The sequence below is a fragment of the Carya illinoinensis genome, chromosome 2 (genome assembly GCF_018687715.1).
Source record: "Carya illinoinensis cultivar Pawnee chromosome 2, C.illinoinensisPawnee_v1, whole genome shotgun sequence".
NCBI lineage: Eukaryota > Viridiplantae > Streptophyta > Magnoliopsida > Fagales > Juglandaceae > Carya > Carya illinoinensis.
Window position 1 is genome coordinate 29306401 of NC_056753.1, and position 17055 is coordinate 29323455.

A 17055-nucleotide genomic window follows, 5' to 3' on the forward strand; every position below is an offset into this window, starting at 1 on the left:
ATGGGCTTGCTCTTGAGGCAGTAGATATAGCTCAAACCAAACATTTCACATTAGGGAGAGACTCTTATGGTCACGCTCATAAAGGGTTGCTGTGCTGGTAACCCCTGCCCATCCTTTTGCAGGAAAAAAATGATAAAGAGTACCAGTCACATATAGACAATACCCCATAACTCATTAGCCAACAAGCAACCCCTATAATTTGGCATGCATATGGTAAAAATAGATGTCACTTTAGTTAACAAGTGGGATTTATCCAAGAGACAATAACCCAAAAAAAAAAAAAAAAAAAAAAAAAAACTTGGGATATCACTGGTTTAGGTGCAATAGAAAGAAACATTACAAGTCTTCTACGATCAAGTTAAGCCATCGTAGAAGACTTGTAACATCAAGGCTATCAAAAGTCTTCCAGCTTATTAGAATGTTACAAGTCTTCCAGCTCAATCTTTATCAGAAAATCTTTTAGCATCAACAGAAGACTTGTACATAAGACCCTTTCTTGGAGCATTCTAGCATTACAAAAAGCTCTGATCTTAAAGCCCTATTATTATTGTGTAACCTTTATTCGGGTGCGCATAGTCTAGAGGAATCCGTCGCTTCGTTTTCAAAGTCAATCTCAGGAGACAATGAAGTCTCATAAGGTCTCTTTTATATATGTGTATTAGTCTACATCTTCACAAACATGTCTATCTCACCCAGCCTGAAAAAAACAAGTAAACAAAGTTCGAAATTTACAATATAGTGAATACCTTACATATACCAATTAATAAACTCGTAAAAAGAAAATAAAGCATGTGCAAACTGCACAATAGATCTACAAATTGAAATGTCTATTTTGTGAAAATTGTGAAAAATATTTGATCAAAGAGCATTATTTCGTTTGGATTCAAAAAGTATCTCATTTTTTTTCATCTTATCATTATAATATTTTCAAATTTTTTCATGAAATTTAATAAATAATTTGACTTTTCAAATCTTAAAATAATAATAATATTAAAAATTAATATTTTAATAATATTTTATTCAATTTTATCTTTTTATCTCAAATCATATCATTTTTAAATCTAAACGTGTCCTTAATGCTATGAGCTAATGCGACCCATAAAAGACAAATTAAAATTGACCATAATAGGTTAGACTAAGGTTTGGTAATAAAAAATTTTCATCTCAAACTCAAAATTCTTATGTCATTATTACATCTTTTTCAAATCTCTATACAAAATATAATAAATAATTTAACTTTTTTAAATTTCAATACAACTTTTTAAAATCCCAATACTATAATATTACTAAAATTAATATTTTAAACTCTCATATCAAATTCAAAATTTTCATCTCTACTCCCAAATCTATACAATTTCTCATAAATAAGGAATAATCATATCTTAATGACTTTGGATGTCAATAGAACCATTGTTTTAAATTTCGTAGTGGTACGACTGGTATATAAATTACATCTATTTTGTACCAGTTTAAATACTGATTCTACCGTCTGATATTTCGACATATACCGGCCTACATACCAGTCAATATTTCTGCCTTTACTTTTTTTTTATTTCTTCAAACTACAAACTCATTTTTTTACCCTCAATTCTTATCAGGTTATTTATAATTTATATATATGTGTGTTTAAATATAATTTATTCATATATAGATTATTATTTTATAATATAATTAATATATATATATATATAATTATTCATATATCGACTATCTCGAAATGATGTCTATATTAAAATGCTTTATTCTAATATCTTAATCGATACAGTATTTGGTACGATATTCAAAACATTAAATATAACACTTTTTTAACCTTTGCAAAGCCTCCCATATATATCATAGACATTAGGAAATATTTTTAAATATATAAATTTCATATAAATTTTTTATTAAAAAAATAAGTCTTATTAAAAAATAATAATTTTTTAAGTCGAATTTGATTTTTTAGGTAGAATTTGTTTTTTAACAAAAAATATTATTAAAAAAAAATTGTCTACGCCTCTACCGCTTTACGTCTCTTTCAGCTGCCAAAGTGACGATTTTATTTCGTTTTTGACTGAGTTTTGTGTATGGAACATGGTAGCGGACAACCCACGTGACATCACTGGTTTTTCCTATGTTTCGTACAAATGAATGGCAGCTTTACATCACGTGTACGTGGAGTTTCTGTAACCACACCTAGTGGAGATAATGATATTCTTCCTCTTATATCATATACTTTTATATATTTTATTTTTATGACATTAATTAAATTATTTTACTTATTATTTATATATAATATATTATTATATTTATTAGAAAAAATAAAAAATAATTAATAAAAATGATATATAGAAATAATAAGTAAAATTATTGTTTGGTCCTCTACCTAACGTCGATTTGTTTCTTTCTTTTAGCTGACCAACAACCACGCGTTCCTCGCAGTCGCTGCACACCCAAATATTTTCTGCACTTCGTCTAAAGTTGCACAGCTTTACATGAAGAATTACATAAAAGGCAGAGTGTCCAATTCTTGAATTACATCAAATTTAAATTAAAAAAATTAATTTATTTTAACTTTAGGAAAATGTTGGAAGCGAATCGTTTTTTTTTTATTATTTTTTTAATGATTAAGAAAATATTATTTAATAATATTATAATTTTTTGATTTTTAACAATATTTTTAAAAATAATATAAAATAAAATAAAAAATAAAAAATTTTTAAAACTCCTAGCAGGAGACCAGCGGTGGGCAGAGCACTTCCCTTAACTTTAGGGCGTCGATTGGGTCCAGATGCTGGAATCGCTGATGCTTCTGCCAGTAATGGCAGGGGGCAGGAATCTCAAAATGATTCTCAATCCGTAGGAACAGCTGACATGCCTGTGAGTCTTGTCTGTCGTTTACCTTTATTTGAGTAAGGATTGTCTTTCGTTGTATGGTGCTACTTTTCTAGAATAAAAAATGCCTTAATTATAAAATATTTTATAAAAATAAATTTATGCAATTTATTGAAAAGTTAGATGGCAGGCCTCCACGTCCATCCGCCCGCACGCCATAAAGATCAGGAGAAGGTGCCAGGCTAGGCCAAGCTCGCTCGCTATAAAACCAAGTTGTTTTGAAAACCCCGATCGACGGACTCTCTTTACTCTGTTTTAAAAGCCGACAGCCCCAGGTCTCTCTCTCTCTCTCCATGGTGGGCAGTGGCCAAGTGGTCCTGGGGCCTATCCACCGGGGGCATCCGTCTACAATGAGGGTTGCTAGAGGCTGCCCACTCGAAGGTGTAATTACAACTTTAATTTAATGTAATACATAAAATTAGAAAATAGATATCATATATTACATAAAATCTTTTTAATTTATAAATTTAATTTTACAATACTCTTCTAGCATTATATGTGTATTTGGGCTAAAGCTAAGCCCAATCTCAGAATAAACAAAAATAAAAATTTAGTGGACATATTTTTAATTTTTATCCCTAGAACGATATGAAGACGTGGAATTGAAAAAATAAAAAAAATGATCTCGGGGTGTAAGGACAGTCTCGGACTTTGGAACTTAACCCGTGAGTCGTGACACACTGACATATATTAAAACGGCCTACGTTGGCCTTTCTCTTCCAGTAGCCATTTGTTTTTCCTCTCTTTATTTTATTTTATTTTTTTTTTTATGATGAAAATGGAACGGATTGTTGAAATAAATTTTATAATAGGGGTGCTACCTGCACCATACGATGCGGGGTAGGCCCCCCCCCGCCCCCGCATAGGGCGGATGGGGAAAATCCCCTCCGTCTCCCGCCCCCGGCGTGCGGGGGCTGGGTACCCCGTCCCGCATGACGGGGTACGGGGATGGGGGGACAATCCGTCCGACCCTCCGGTGTTCTTCAAGTTATTTTTGTTGTTCTGTGAGATGGGCTTCTTCACTGGAAGGAGTTCTGTATTGAAGAACAGAAGTCAGTGAAGAAAGACTGTGACCGTGACAGTGAGACTCGTCGCCCGAATCATAGCTCGAAACCGAAGGAACATTAATTTCGGGCTTTTCTTTGGGTGGAGTAACAAAGTTGGTTAAAGTTTCGGGACCTCGAAGCTTAATGGCTGCGTTATCATAAACGATGGCAGCCTCCTCAGCGGTGTCGTAGGTACCCAGCCACAGTCGTACACGTCTTGTGGGATCTCGAATCTCGGCCGCCCACTTTCCCCATGGCCGTTGTCGTACTCCTCATAACTTCTTGCCATTCGACGGAGCCACCTTCAGTGGCCTCCGGCTGGCCGTGGCCTCTCCAGCAGATCGTTTCTGGGTTTTCGAAACAACGTTGTTCTTGCAACCGGACTCGATGTTGATCTCCTCGACGTACCGCTTCACACGTTGCCGGCCCAAGAAATCATCATCCTCATCGTTGGACAAGTCCGTGGCGTCAGGGTCAGTCCCCGGAGGCTTTAGGGGAGAAAAATAACTTAAGTATAACTTAAACTTATATATATATATATATATAATATTATATATTATATATTATATATATCATACAGGGCGGGGTGGGGGAAAAACAGACCGGGGGGGTTCGTCCCCGTCCCCCGCCTCCGCTGGGGTTACACCATACGGGCCGGGGGGCCCCGCACCGGCCCTGACGGTGCGGATGCCCCGCCCCGCCCTATGCAGGGGTGGGGCGAACGGGCCGGGGCAGCGGGTAACGGGGCCCCGCTGCCACCCCTATTTTGTAACAAGGAGTCTCTAAGAGAAAAAAAGCTCAAATCATGGTATAATTTTTTTTTATTTGAATATATTTTATAATTTAGATATAAAAATTATACTAGTGTTATAGTCATAAAAATATATTTTAAAATTAAATTCATAAAATGACGTAGTATTAATATGCTAATTTATTTTATAATAAAAATAACTTTAATATCTAATATATTACTTAAAATTACGTAATTTATAAAATTATTTTGTAGCTGTGAAGACTAAAATATTATCATAATGAATAGGAAAAACAACATTAAATATAGTAAATCTACAATATTGATTTTTTTTTAATTTTTAATTATTGTTCGTGAGACTTGTAAAAATATTGATATTGATTTCATCAAAAGTCAAGTTAAATATATAAAATGATGAATCTGTGTAAATTAAAATTGCATTGGTCTCGACAAACCAAACAATGGGGAGTTTTGAGTTACAGGATTTTTAAGTTTTCCTTCAAATTTAAAGAGCTACTATATACTCATAAAAAATTATTTTATTACATTTTAATGACCAACTACCGTCATTTTATTTTCTCTCTCTCATCAGCTGCTGCTGATTCTTTTACTACTTGCATTGATGCCTTCTAAATTTAATGACCATGTTTATTCTACTTTTCTCTCCTTTTTCGTCAGAGTCGTAAATGTTAAAGAAGATTTTCTTTTATTTATCTTTTTTTAATTTTCTTCGTACCTTTTATGTAATTTGTGTGAATGTTATTGGGCATAATGATAACTTTTTTTAACTTTTACATATATATTTTTTAATTTATTGGGCATAATAATAAAATTAGTTAGAAATCAATAATTTAAATATCAAATTAAATTAGTAATGTACATATAGTTAGTTTAATTGTAAAATATGAAAAAATATATATATTATTATTAAAAAATAATATTATATTATTATTTTGATGAATCCAATGACTAATTCAATGTGAGATTATGAATATGAAAATTTTAGATTTATGAAAAATTTATAATTTTCATCAAATTTTAAATATGGCTTCGATGAAACCAATGTGGATGCTCCAAGAGCGCTAGCATTGGCTTTATCAAAAATCAATGTATTTTTAAATTTTGATAAATTTACTTAAAACAAACTTGCATTAGATTCATCAAAGGGAAATTTATGAAGTTTTAAATTACAGTAATTGTTACCCTTCTTTTAAATTTGAAGGTCTACTATTCCACCTTTAAATTAATATTTTATTCTAATTTTAATAGGCAATGATGTGATTTTATTTTATTCTAAATTAGTTGATAATCAATTATTTAAGTATTAAATTAAACTATTAATGTCTATATGGTTAATATAATTATAAAATATGAAGAAAAAAATTAAAAATATTATTATTAAAAAAATTATATTATATTATTATTTTGATGAATTTAATGATTAATTATAGATATAAAGATTTTGAATTTATGAAAAATTTATACTTTTTATCAAATTTTAAAGATAAACTTGATGATTCCATTGTTACTGCTCTAAGAGCACTCACAATGAGTTTTGTAAAACACGTTGTTATGTAAAATTTAAAGAAAAATGGTCTAAAACATGCATCCAACGGATGCTTCATTTTTTTTATTTTACATTTGTGTATAATGTTGCTGCTAGATGTAGAAGCAACTGTATATAAATATAAACATATTTTAATTATTTTATATATTTTCTTGTACTTTTTTTTTTAAATTAACTTTTTTATTATAATTTTTCTTTCATAAAATATTAAAAGATATAATATTAAAATTTTATGTATAAAAATTAATAAATTAATATATAATATGTTATAAAAATTAATATGTAAAATAAAAAAATAAAATTTAATAATATATTTTAAATGATAAGATATATTGAGAATGCTCAAACAAAGTTAAGTTTAGATTCTTCCACTTCACTATTATCTATGCAAAATTTGTTGGCTGCTAAAAGGAGGTAACATCACATCGTGTAGCTGTTGTATTTAGGACTCTTTATTGTTTACGTAACATCATATCGCTATCCATTGTCCCACCTCTGACGTAACGTTTACACGCGTGTCAAATCATACGTTAAAATGACTGGTTTAAATATTTAAATTTAAATTATTTTATCTAATTTAATTATTATAATTTTAAAATTTTTTATTTAAAATATAAAAAATAATTTAAACTTTTTAAATTTTAAAATAAAAATAATTTTAAAAAATTATATTATAATATTATTTTATTCAACTTTAATATAATATTTTATCTTATTTTACCTAAACTATATAATCAAACTAAACTTTAATTTTCGAGCAGTCAATTATTCAAATGTGACAAAATGCTGGCTTCCGTCTTGTATTTTTCATTTCAAATATATGTTTACCAAAAGGTGATTTGATTGTGCCTGATATTTTTTTTTTTGTCAATTTATCTAATTTAATGATTATAATTTCTTTAAATTCTTAAATAAAATATTAAAAATAATTTAGATTTTAAGATTTTAAAATAAAAATAATATTTTAATAATATTTTATATAACTTTAAATTTTTATCTCATCTCATCTATTCTATATACCAACGAGTCCACATAATAAAACATTATGGATATATGCAGGACCCAAGCCCTCCATTCCACCAAATTGTCATGGTTTACAAAGACAAATCAAGGCTTTGTTATTTGTAATTTAGAAATCTTCAAGTAATATTAAAAACTCATTGGAAAATTAGAGAATATAACTTAACAGAAGCAGGAATTGACTTTGCATATAGTTTTAGGAGGATATTTTAAGACAGTAGCTTCATTTGGATCTTTGAATAAATTTAGTTCATCTAAGTTGAGTTTTATTTTAGACCTATACTAATATTTAAATACACAATTTTCAAATCACTAATCATTACTCAATTCAAAATCTATTTACACATTAGACTCATAACTTTTTTCAACTTAACGTCTCTTTACATGTAAGACTTATAATATTTTTTAACTTTTCATAAATATATATCTAAACTCATTTTAACATCCAAACAAATCTAAATTCATTTTAAACGGATCATACAAAATCACTCTATTATTTTAATTTATTATTATTTATAAAATATTTAACTCATCTCAACTGACAAATGTAACATAAATATTTGGTACTTCCTCATCTTACCATAATAATAAATATTATGTGCAAATTCTCTAGCCCAAGGAATGATTTTTGGGGGTGTGTCAACACTTTCCTTTTCTTTATACATGAAACTATGCGTTATTTTTGTCGTTTAGTTTATATTGGAGTTTTTAGTAAAAGAGTCCATAATACTTCTAATGATAATCCACTTAAAAAAATTAGATAAATTTAAAATTCACGTAAAAAAGTTAACTTTTTTACGACAGGATTTGTTAAAAAAACACTATCCTTAGTTAATGGACCAGGCCTTGGTGATATCCCTTAGGGCCTTAGCAAGGTACATTGGGCTGCATGACAAGAAAGGGGTCTGGCCCATGTTTTTCTGTTGGTGTTTACTGTGTATCCCTCTACACAAATCCAATACCTACATTTTTAAAAAAAATATTATTTTCGTTCAATTTGAAGAACTCTCTTCACATCACTGTAATATATTCACTAGATAAAAAAACAGCAATGCTATATACAGTCGTAGAATTATAAATGCCGCATAATCATTTTGAAAAAGAATAGAGTCAACGATTAAAAAGTTAGTTTTTCTTCATGTAGATCTTATATTAATTTATTTTTTTCAAAGCACTGCACGCCGCTTGCACAACCACGACTGTAAATATCATTTCTCTAAAAGAAATTTACAATAGTAAATTATATCATCTTTGCATAATCATTTTGAAAAAAGTAAATAAAATATGAGATCCACATATTAAAATTAATTTTTTAATAATGAATCTTACTTTTTTTCAAAACGATTACATGACATTTATGTATTTTATAGTTGTATGTAAAATTCTTAATAGAATAATGTCATATCTATGGGCACCTAAATTACAAGGGAAATAATTTTCACCGATTAGTTTATTTTATTTAATGGTTAATTTTTTTTAATAAGTTTTTGAATTTTTTTTAAATGTTCAAAAAGTTTAAAAAACATTCAAGAATTTTTTTTTTTTTTAACTGTTTGATGATAATTCTCTATGGGTGCAGCAGGATAGATTACCAGAACTGTACCGCTCTGGTGTTTCTGGGGTGTGATTCGTGAAGTTTAGCTCGCCATAATGGATAGTTAACCGGTATTTTTGAGCCTCTCTGACCGAAAAATTTGGAAAAACCAGTGGTTTTAAAAGATGAATGGCTAAAAATACCATTTTGGTATTGCATTATGAGGAGGGAAGCTTTTATTCTGACTCTTAATGTATACGGCATTGCCTGCAAAGCGTTATAATTTAGCTTATGTAAGATCCTGAGCTCCTCGTAGGCATTCCACTTCATCTTCTTGAAGTCAGAGCCCTCTGCCTCAATGTCCCCTTTGTGCACAGAGTCGGCAGTCTCCGGAATCAAGCAACTCCAGCTAAACCCATCAGCAGTATAGGTTTTATCTCGATTCGAATTTTAAAATTTATGTTCAGAATCGAATACTGTCATGTCAGCATTCTGATATTAGTGTTATCCACACCGGCTTATATATAGAATTTTCCTTTATTTAACCTTGTAGAGAGCTTTCAGTGCCTTCTTGCTAATGGTGCTTATAATGTTACTGCAGTTTTCTTTCAATCTTAAATACCCTGTACTTCTCCAAGCCATCCCAAAATCTTCCCATCAAACTCTCCGTTCCCCTCAACCCCTTCCCTTCCTTACTCAACAGCTGTTGTTCCCAACCCAATTGCCAAGCCAAGCATGTAATAACCCCTTCCTGCTTATCACTCTCCAGGCCCAGCTGGTGGGAGGAGAGGCAGGAGGTGAAGAAGAAGCCATATCAGGCTGTGACAGTTGCGGATGCTGAGTGATCCGAATGAATGTGGTCTTGAAAGAATGTGGTTGTACTCCAAAATGAATCACAACTGTACATTTATACAAGCAAAACTATGCAGACCAAACTGACGGGATTATCAGCAAACTAATTGACTAACTTTTTAAGCTACTAAATTGTATTACCGATTATAACTGAATTTACAACTTGCAGCCACTGTTAAATAGCTTCAAGTAATGATAATATGTAGAAGGGCATAACTCTGCCTCAGGATGGAGCATGTAAGTGTACAACACCCAGCTTACTAATGAGAATTCAAAAGCCTGTCAAAGACTCAAAACCAAGAGGCTTTGTGAAAAGGTTAGCAAGCTGATGTGAGGAAGAGACGCGTTGCTTTGATGAGGCTAGCTTGAATCATATCTTGAATTGACAGTCTATTTCGAGGTGTTTTGTCATCTCATGGAATACAGGAATCAGGATTGACAACAATATGTAAGGCTGTCTGATTATAACAACACGGCAAAGCATTTGCGGAAACTGAGACTGCAAAATCATTGAGCAATGAGAAAAGCCATTTCATCTCATAACAGGTAGATGCCATGGAACGATATTCAGCCTCTACTCAGGATCTTGAAACAGTCATTCTCTTTGGGATTTCCATGAAACAGGAGAAATTTCCTAAATAAACACAGAAATCAGCCATAGATCTTCAGATATCTGGGTGCTTTTCCCAATCCGAATCACATAATCCCTTTAACTGAAAAGTAGAGAAAAGATGAGAAAGAGGCATTTAGCAACGAAAGATTGGACTGTATCGGTTGATCTAGAAACTGGCTAAGAATGTGAACTGAGTACGAGAGGTCTGTCTGGTCTTGTGATTGTCAAATGAAGGAGTCTCCCCACCATTCTTCTATAAGAACTTGGGTCTGGAAATTTGGATTCGACTATTATCAGGCGTGTGGTACCAGTCGATGGGTTCCAAATATATCGCTTCCATCACAAAAGGGGTTGGCTTGAAAAATCAGGCAAGCCAACTTCTATATGCAAATTGTAGTAGCTTTTGTGGATGCACTGCTCCATTTTAGCATACAGAGAATTGAAACTGGATTCTGCATATTCCATCCTTGCATGCAAACGTTGTATTCACCTAGATACCAGAAACTTGCTTTTGTAGATTCAATTATTTATATGTTTTTTTAAAGGTTTCCTTGTGCAGACCCAAAAATTTTAAGCCGGCCATCACGTGATCACTGAAAATAGTCTTGCTTATTTTCAACCATACATAAATCTTTATCGCATATGGAGGGGAGGGCTGCAGTGGTCAACTCATATTAACCTAATGGCCTAACCGTTTTGCCATGTCTCCTGTAAGGCTCAATGTAAAAAGCAAGTAATTTCAGAGATTTGAAGATTTCTGCAATACTATTTCCTCAAAGTGAAAGAATTACAGGGCATGGATTCTTGGGGAATTCCCCTCTCCTTTTCTTGTCACCTCCACTGTGCACGGGATCTTTGCAAATACATGGATTTGTGTTTAATTGAAAAGGAAAAAGGACCTTAACAAAGAAAGAAAAAAAAAAAAAGAGGCTAAATAAAACCAAGAGAAAACGTATATATATTAATATTTTTCTAACGGTAATGATGGTTTTCATCTTGTACAAGTTCTTCCAAGAGACAAACCTTGAGCTATTGATCATTCCAATTCCAACACCTAGAACTCTAACTGAATAGTCATATGCACATAGATGATAGATCGCACCCATGTTCGCCTTCTCCTCCTCTTCATCATATAGCTCAAACACATGAAATTAAAATCCACCCACAGCAAATCCATTAACCATCTCCACCATTACGGTTATCGTTGTGCCAAGAAACAACAATGTCTTGAAGCCCAGCCTCCAAATCTCCCCACTGATTAAGCTCCTCAAACTCCACCCCACCTTCGATCACCTTAACCTCCGCCAACACCAGCTCCGGCGCGGTTGCCAACACCCTAACGAACAAAACCACCTTCCCTTTCCCCAACCCTATGCTACACCTACCTTTCCCTTCCTGGACTTTGTACCCTAATCTCCCACCCACCTCCCTCACTCTCTCCATCACCACTTCCCCGGATTCTTTCGACGTAAACCTCTTCTCTTTCGCACCACGTGTCGTCGTTTCGAACAGCCCCGATAAGTCCAACCCCGACGACAAAGATATTATATCGAAAGCGTTCATGCTTGTCAGCATGTCACATTTGCAGTTACTGGCTGAATCGAATAGACTGATCTGGCTTTGGTTTCTCTCTCGTAAGGACTTCTTGAACCATGCGTTTTGCATGAGGCCTTCCATGCTCATTCTCGTGTCTGGGTTCGGATCAAGGAGTTGAAAGATCACGCGTCGCGCCGGCTTGGAAAACCAGGCTGGGAAATGATAGTCTCGGCGGTGAATCTTCTTGTACATATACACGAGGTTGCTATCGTCGAATGGGAGGTAACCGGCAAGGAAAACGTACAGGATGACCCCGCAAGACCAGGCGTCGGCTTTGGAACCGTCGTATCCGCGCCGGCAGACTACCTCGGGGGCTGTGTAAGCTGGGGTCCCGCACGCCGTGTGTAGCAACCCGTTCTTGAGCTGCTCGGGGAGAGCCGAGAGTCCGAAGTCCGAGACCTTCAGGTTACCGTCTTTGTCGAGGAGGAGGTTCTGGGGCTTCAAGTCGCGATGGGCTACGCCGTTTTGGTGGCAGAAATGCAACGCCGAGACCAGCTGCTGGAAGTACCGTCGCGCCGACGGCTCGGCAAGCTTGCCGCGGCGAGAGATCTTGGAGAAGAGCTCTCCGCCTGTGGCAAGTTCGACGACGAGGTAGATCTTGGTCTTGGTGGCCATGACCTCGAGAATCTTGAGTACGTTAGGGTGGTCCTGAAGGCGGCGCATGGCCATGATCTCTCGGATTATCCGCGGTTCCATGGCAGCATCGACGGTCTTGGACTTGTCGATGACCTTCACGGCCACGGCCGTGTCGTCCACCATGGACCGTGCCTGGTACACCTTGGCGAAGCTACCACGTCCCAGTATACGCCCCAATTGGTACTTCCCGAGGATGGTGGTGGGTGGCGATGGTGGTGGGACCGGGACCCCTGGCTCCATGGCTAGGGACGTTGGAGGAAGAGAGAGAAGGGGACCCAACTCCAAACACCAACAGACAACACGGAACAGGGGTCTCGAGCTTTGTATGGTTTGTTTCCTTATTTATAGTCTATAGATGGATGACCAGTCGGGTACCCACTGCCGTATCTGTATTTTTCTTTCAAACCTGTTTTTTATTAATTCGGAAATTTGATAATATTATACTTAATAGTGATAATTGATAGTGTGTTCCAATACTAAATACAGTGAAATATAATAATTTTTTTATTTTTATTTTTAATTTTGAAATAGAAAAATTTAGTTATAAGTACAGTTATATTATAATGAGAAATAATTTTTATAATCGTAGTTGTGTAAGTGGCGTGCAGTCGTTTTAAAAAAAATAAATTAATATAGGATTTATATGAAAAAAAATTAACTTTTTAATCATGAATTTTGTTTTTTTTTTCAAAGTGATTGTGCGACATTTATAATTTTATAACTGTATGTAACATTACTCTATTATAATATGTATATTAATTTAACGTGATTTGTTAAAAAAATTTTTATTAAAAAAGTTTAAATTTAAATTTTAAATATAAAAAAATTAGTATTAATACAGATTATTATGTAATTTTATAAAAAAAATTTAAAATATATATAGATAATCATTATCCCTGATCTCTAACCCTCGTATCTATCCACATGAGGTAAAATAGTTGTATTTGAATTTTCTATCTATCTGTATTCCCGGGACAATAAATAAATAAATAACAAAATCATAGTAATATGCGAAGCGAAGAGAAAAGGAGAGATTTTCTCTCAAAATGCACGACATGATTCGTTGAATATGCGAAGCATCTACTGTCGAGGACCAACTGGGTATATCACTGACCGACCCCGCAGGCTCCCGTTATCAATACGTGTTTTACTGACCATTTTTGGTCAAACTTGGTACCAGAAAGTCAGTCAAATCAGCAGCCTTTTCACCTTCTCCTACTTGTCTCCCAAATTTCACGGGGTCCATCGCGGAAATTGCGCCCCCTTTTTTTTCCCATTTTTTGGTCTCAGTTCGCATCAATAATAAAATTATAATACTGTTTATATACAGTTGATTATATAGATTTTATAAAAAAATAATGATATATGTACAACCTATTTTACAATTATGTATAAAATTATATTTTAAAAAGAATGTATTTATATTAAGTGAGAAAATAAAAAATTATTTTATAAAAATATATCTTATTAAAAAAAAATTGTATATATATCATTTTTCTTTTATAAAATGGCAACCAATGGAGTCATGCTGTGTGACTCTAATTTTATCAATTTGTACATGAGCTATTTTATTTTGAAAAAATAAATTATTTATATTATATACTCTACTTTTGAAAAGGTAAATTTGAGTTTTTTTATATTCTTATTTAAAAATGATTCTTTTGTTAAAAAGATAATAAAACAGAAAATTTTCAAACTTATAGAAGTTTAAAATAATGGACCAATGGTATTGTTTTAAAAAAATCAATGCAATTAAGATTTATTTAAACTGTATTTTAAAATAATTTGGTATGGATGAATAACTTTCACTCTTCAATATTTTAGGTTGAAGCATCCAAATTGACTGCTAAAATAGCTGCCACGTGGAAAACTAGTTACCAATGCTTACAGAACTGGGTCCCAGAGACGTCAATGGTTCCGAGCATTGACTGATTGAGCACGCGTGATGCTATACGCACATTAAAATAAAAAAATAAAAATAAAAATAAAAATAATTGATGACTTTCGAATGGGTCAATTGTATATGCACGGCTTATAGGCTTGATGAGAAAAATAATAATAATAACAAATAAATAAATAACAAATAAAAATGGTATATGCACAGCATGACAGCAATTCAAATAATAGAGCTTTTTTAAAAAAAAAAATATTTATAAATAAAGATATTAATGATAATTGTAAAATGAGTACTTAAGAATTGTAATATTATTTTGAAAAAATGAATAAATATTATATATATATAAATTATAATAAATTTCATTCTTTTTAAAGTAACTATACAATTCTTATTTATTTCACAACTATATATAATATTACTAAAAGCCCAACTGCCTCAACCACCACTGTTATTGTAATCTTCGATTTCGTGCTTTAAACGATGAGTGCAGGGGTTGGATGCTCCTTAATTACCTTTCCGAATGTTCCAAATTAATTAGATCAGATGTTGTCCATAAATACGATACCTCTTCTTCAAGCCCAATTTTCAGTTCTTCATAATCGATGGGATCAACCATTATTTTCCATTAATTATGAGGGAAATAAGATTTCGCGTCGATGTCATATAATTTCCCTTCCCCCATGAATGGTTACTCCCTTAGATAGCGCCTATAGTTAAGTACAAGAATAATGTTTTCTTTCATTTTAATATTGTCATTTTTTGGTGTAATTGTGATACATTTTAAATGATTTTATGCGTCGAGTCATACAGACTTTAATCAGTTTAAAAATATTATCTTACAGTCACGATTGAGAATAATAAAATTAAAGTGTAATTAAAAAAATAATAATCTCTTAATGCAAATTAGAAAAGGACAAAGATACTAGTGCAAATTATAGGGCATGGTTCTAGAATAACCCAATTAATAGCTGATGGATGATGATGCATCATGATTCCACTCCCACAAGTGGCCAATTAGGTAGATGAAGGAAGCAAACTTACATCATGAAAACTAAGTTTTATCAGTGAAAATATCTAAATAAGTATGAATATATAGATACTAAAATACGAGTGGGAGTTTAATACTCTAATTTGAGCCATATATAAACATTCTCATTTTCTATGCAGTCGTTTTGAAAAATAATAGTCTATTATTAAAAATTTAATTTTCTTTTTATGTAAATTTTATATTTATTTATTTATTTATTTTTAAATGATTTATGCGGCGCTTGTGTACCCACGACTGCAAGTATCACTCAAGACTGTAAATATAATTTGTGCATAACCATTTTGTCAACTTCTCTAAGAGACATATTGGGCATGGTGAGTCATGAATCATAAAATATAATTTTTACACGATTATTATATAATCGATCTACCTAATATATATATGTTGGTTTGTAATAATTAATTAATTAATGTTCACCTTACAAACATATCGGACATCACATCACATGGGTTGAAAAAACATTTGATAAATTTATTAAAACCCCGATATTTTCTCAACGGCGGCAACTTCAACACTCCCATCTCTACCTTCCATATAATTAGAATTTTATTCACTTTCCCGGAAACAACCCTTTGCAAATCCACGTTCCGTCCCTTGTCATTTTATTCATTTTCTGGGTTTTTTCTAGTGTTGAAAATATTAAAAAATATTTAATTACAGATAATGGTTTGGGAAGTTATTGCTGACCTCATGTAAACTATAACATATGGGGAATAATTATCTAAATTAACATGGGTCTAATTAATTAAAAAAATGGGAATTTTATATTCAATCATTAGGAACAAACATTGCCTTTTTTAATTGATTGAATGGACGCCATAATTCATTTAATTTTTGGACCATTCACAACACTTTGTTATATTATATTATATTAGATGCCAATGTGCCTCGTCGGCGTTAGGCTGGGAAGAGAGTATTACACTTGACTATTAATTTCAGGCCGTTAGATTGACCACGTGCACACACACTACAAGAAATTTAGGTTTTCTCATGAATTTTTTTTCCAAAATAAACATCCGTGGCAAATACTTACTTTATAACACTAAACCTGTTTGTGGAAAAAAAATATATATTTTGCCACTGAAATTATGTCCACGAGTAATAATTTGTGAAAAATACTTTATGTTACAAATAACCTAAAGTGAAAAGAGTAGAGAGGCGTGTACTGATCACTTTGACCTGTTACAGAGATATTGCTCTTTCTTCCTTTCTCCACGGCACGTCCCCATTGTTGCCCATAGCTCCTCCGCATCCTTTTCTCACTTTCCCCTACGGCGATCAACCCCCACTCACCCCCGCTGCCACAGGCTCCGTTTGAATATTAAGTTGAGTTGAATTCTTTATAAATAGTAGTGAGTGAAGATAATTGAGTGAGTTTTATGGAACCTACTTAAAATTAACTTAAATGTGTGGATATTAATGTGAGTTTAAATGTATTTATGAAAAGTTGAAAAAAATTACGAGTTTTACATGTAAAAATATGTTAAGTGGAAAAATATTATGGAATATCACATGTGTAAGGAAGTTTTGAGTTAAGATAAATTTAGTAAATTGAAAATTAATTATTTAGATTTTAAATTCAGCTTAAAATTAGATTAAATTGAGTTGAATCTAAATTCTA

General features: G+C 32.5%; 1 protein-coding gene and 1 pseudogene across 1 annotated transcript; both read right to left on the reverse strand.

Annotated features, from left to right (window-relative positions):
• Positions 1–3862: 3862 nt before the first annotated feature.
• On the reverse strand, positions 3863–11363 carry LOC122301873 (annotated as a pseudogene).
• LOC122300733 (CBL-interacting serine/threonine-protein kinase 7-like) lies at positions 11193–12816 on the reverse strand. Its single transcript, XM_043111603.1, has one exon. It carries the CDS (start codon positions 12727–12729, stop codon positions 11434–11436), a length of 1296 nt encoding a protein of 431 aa, XP_042967537.1. The 5' UTR covers positions 12730–12816; the 3' UTR covers positions 11193–11433.
• Positions 12817–17055: the final 4239 nt, after the last annotated feature.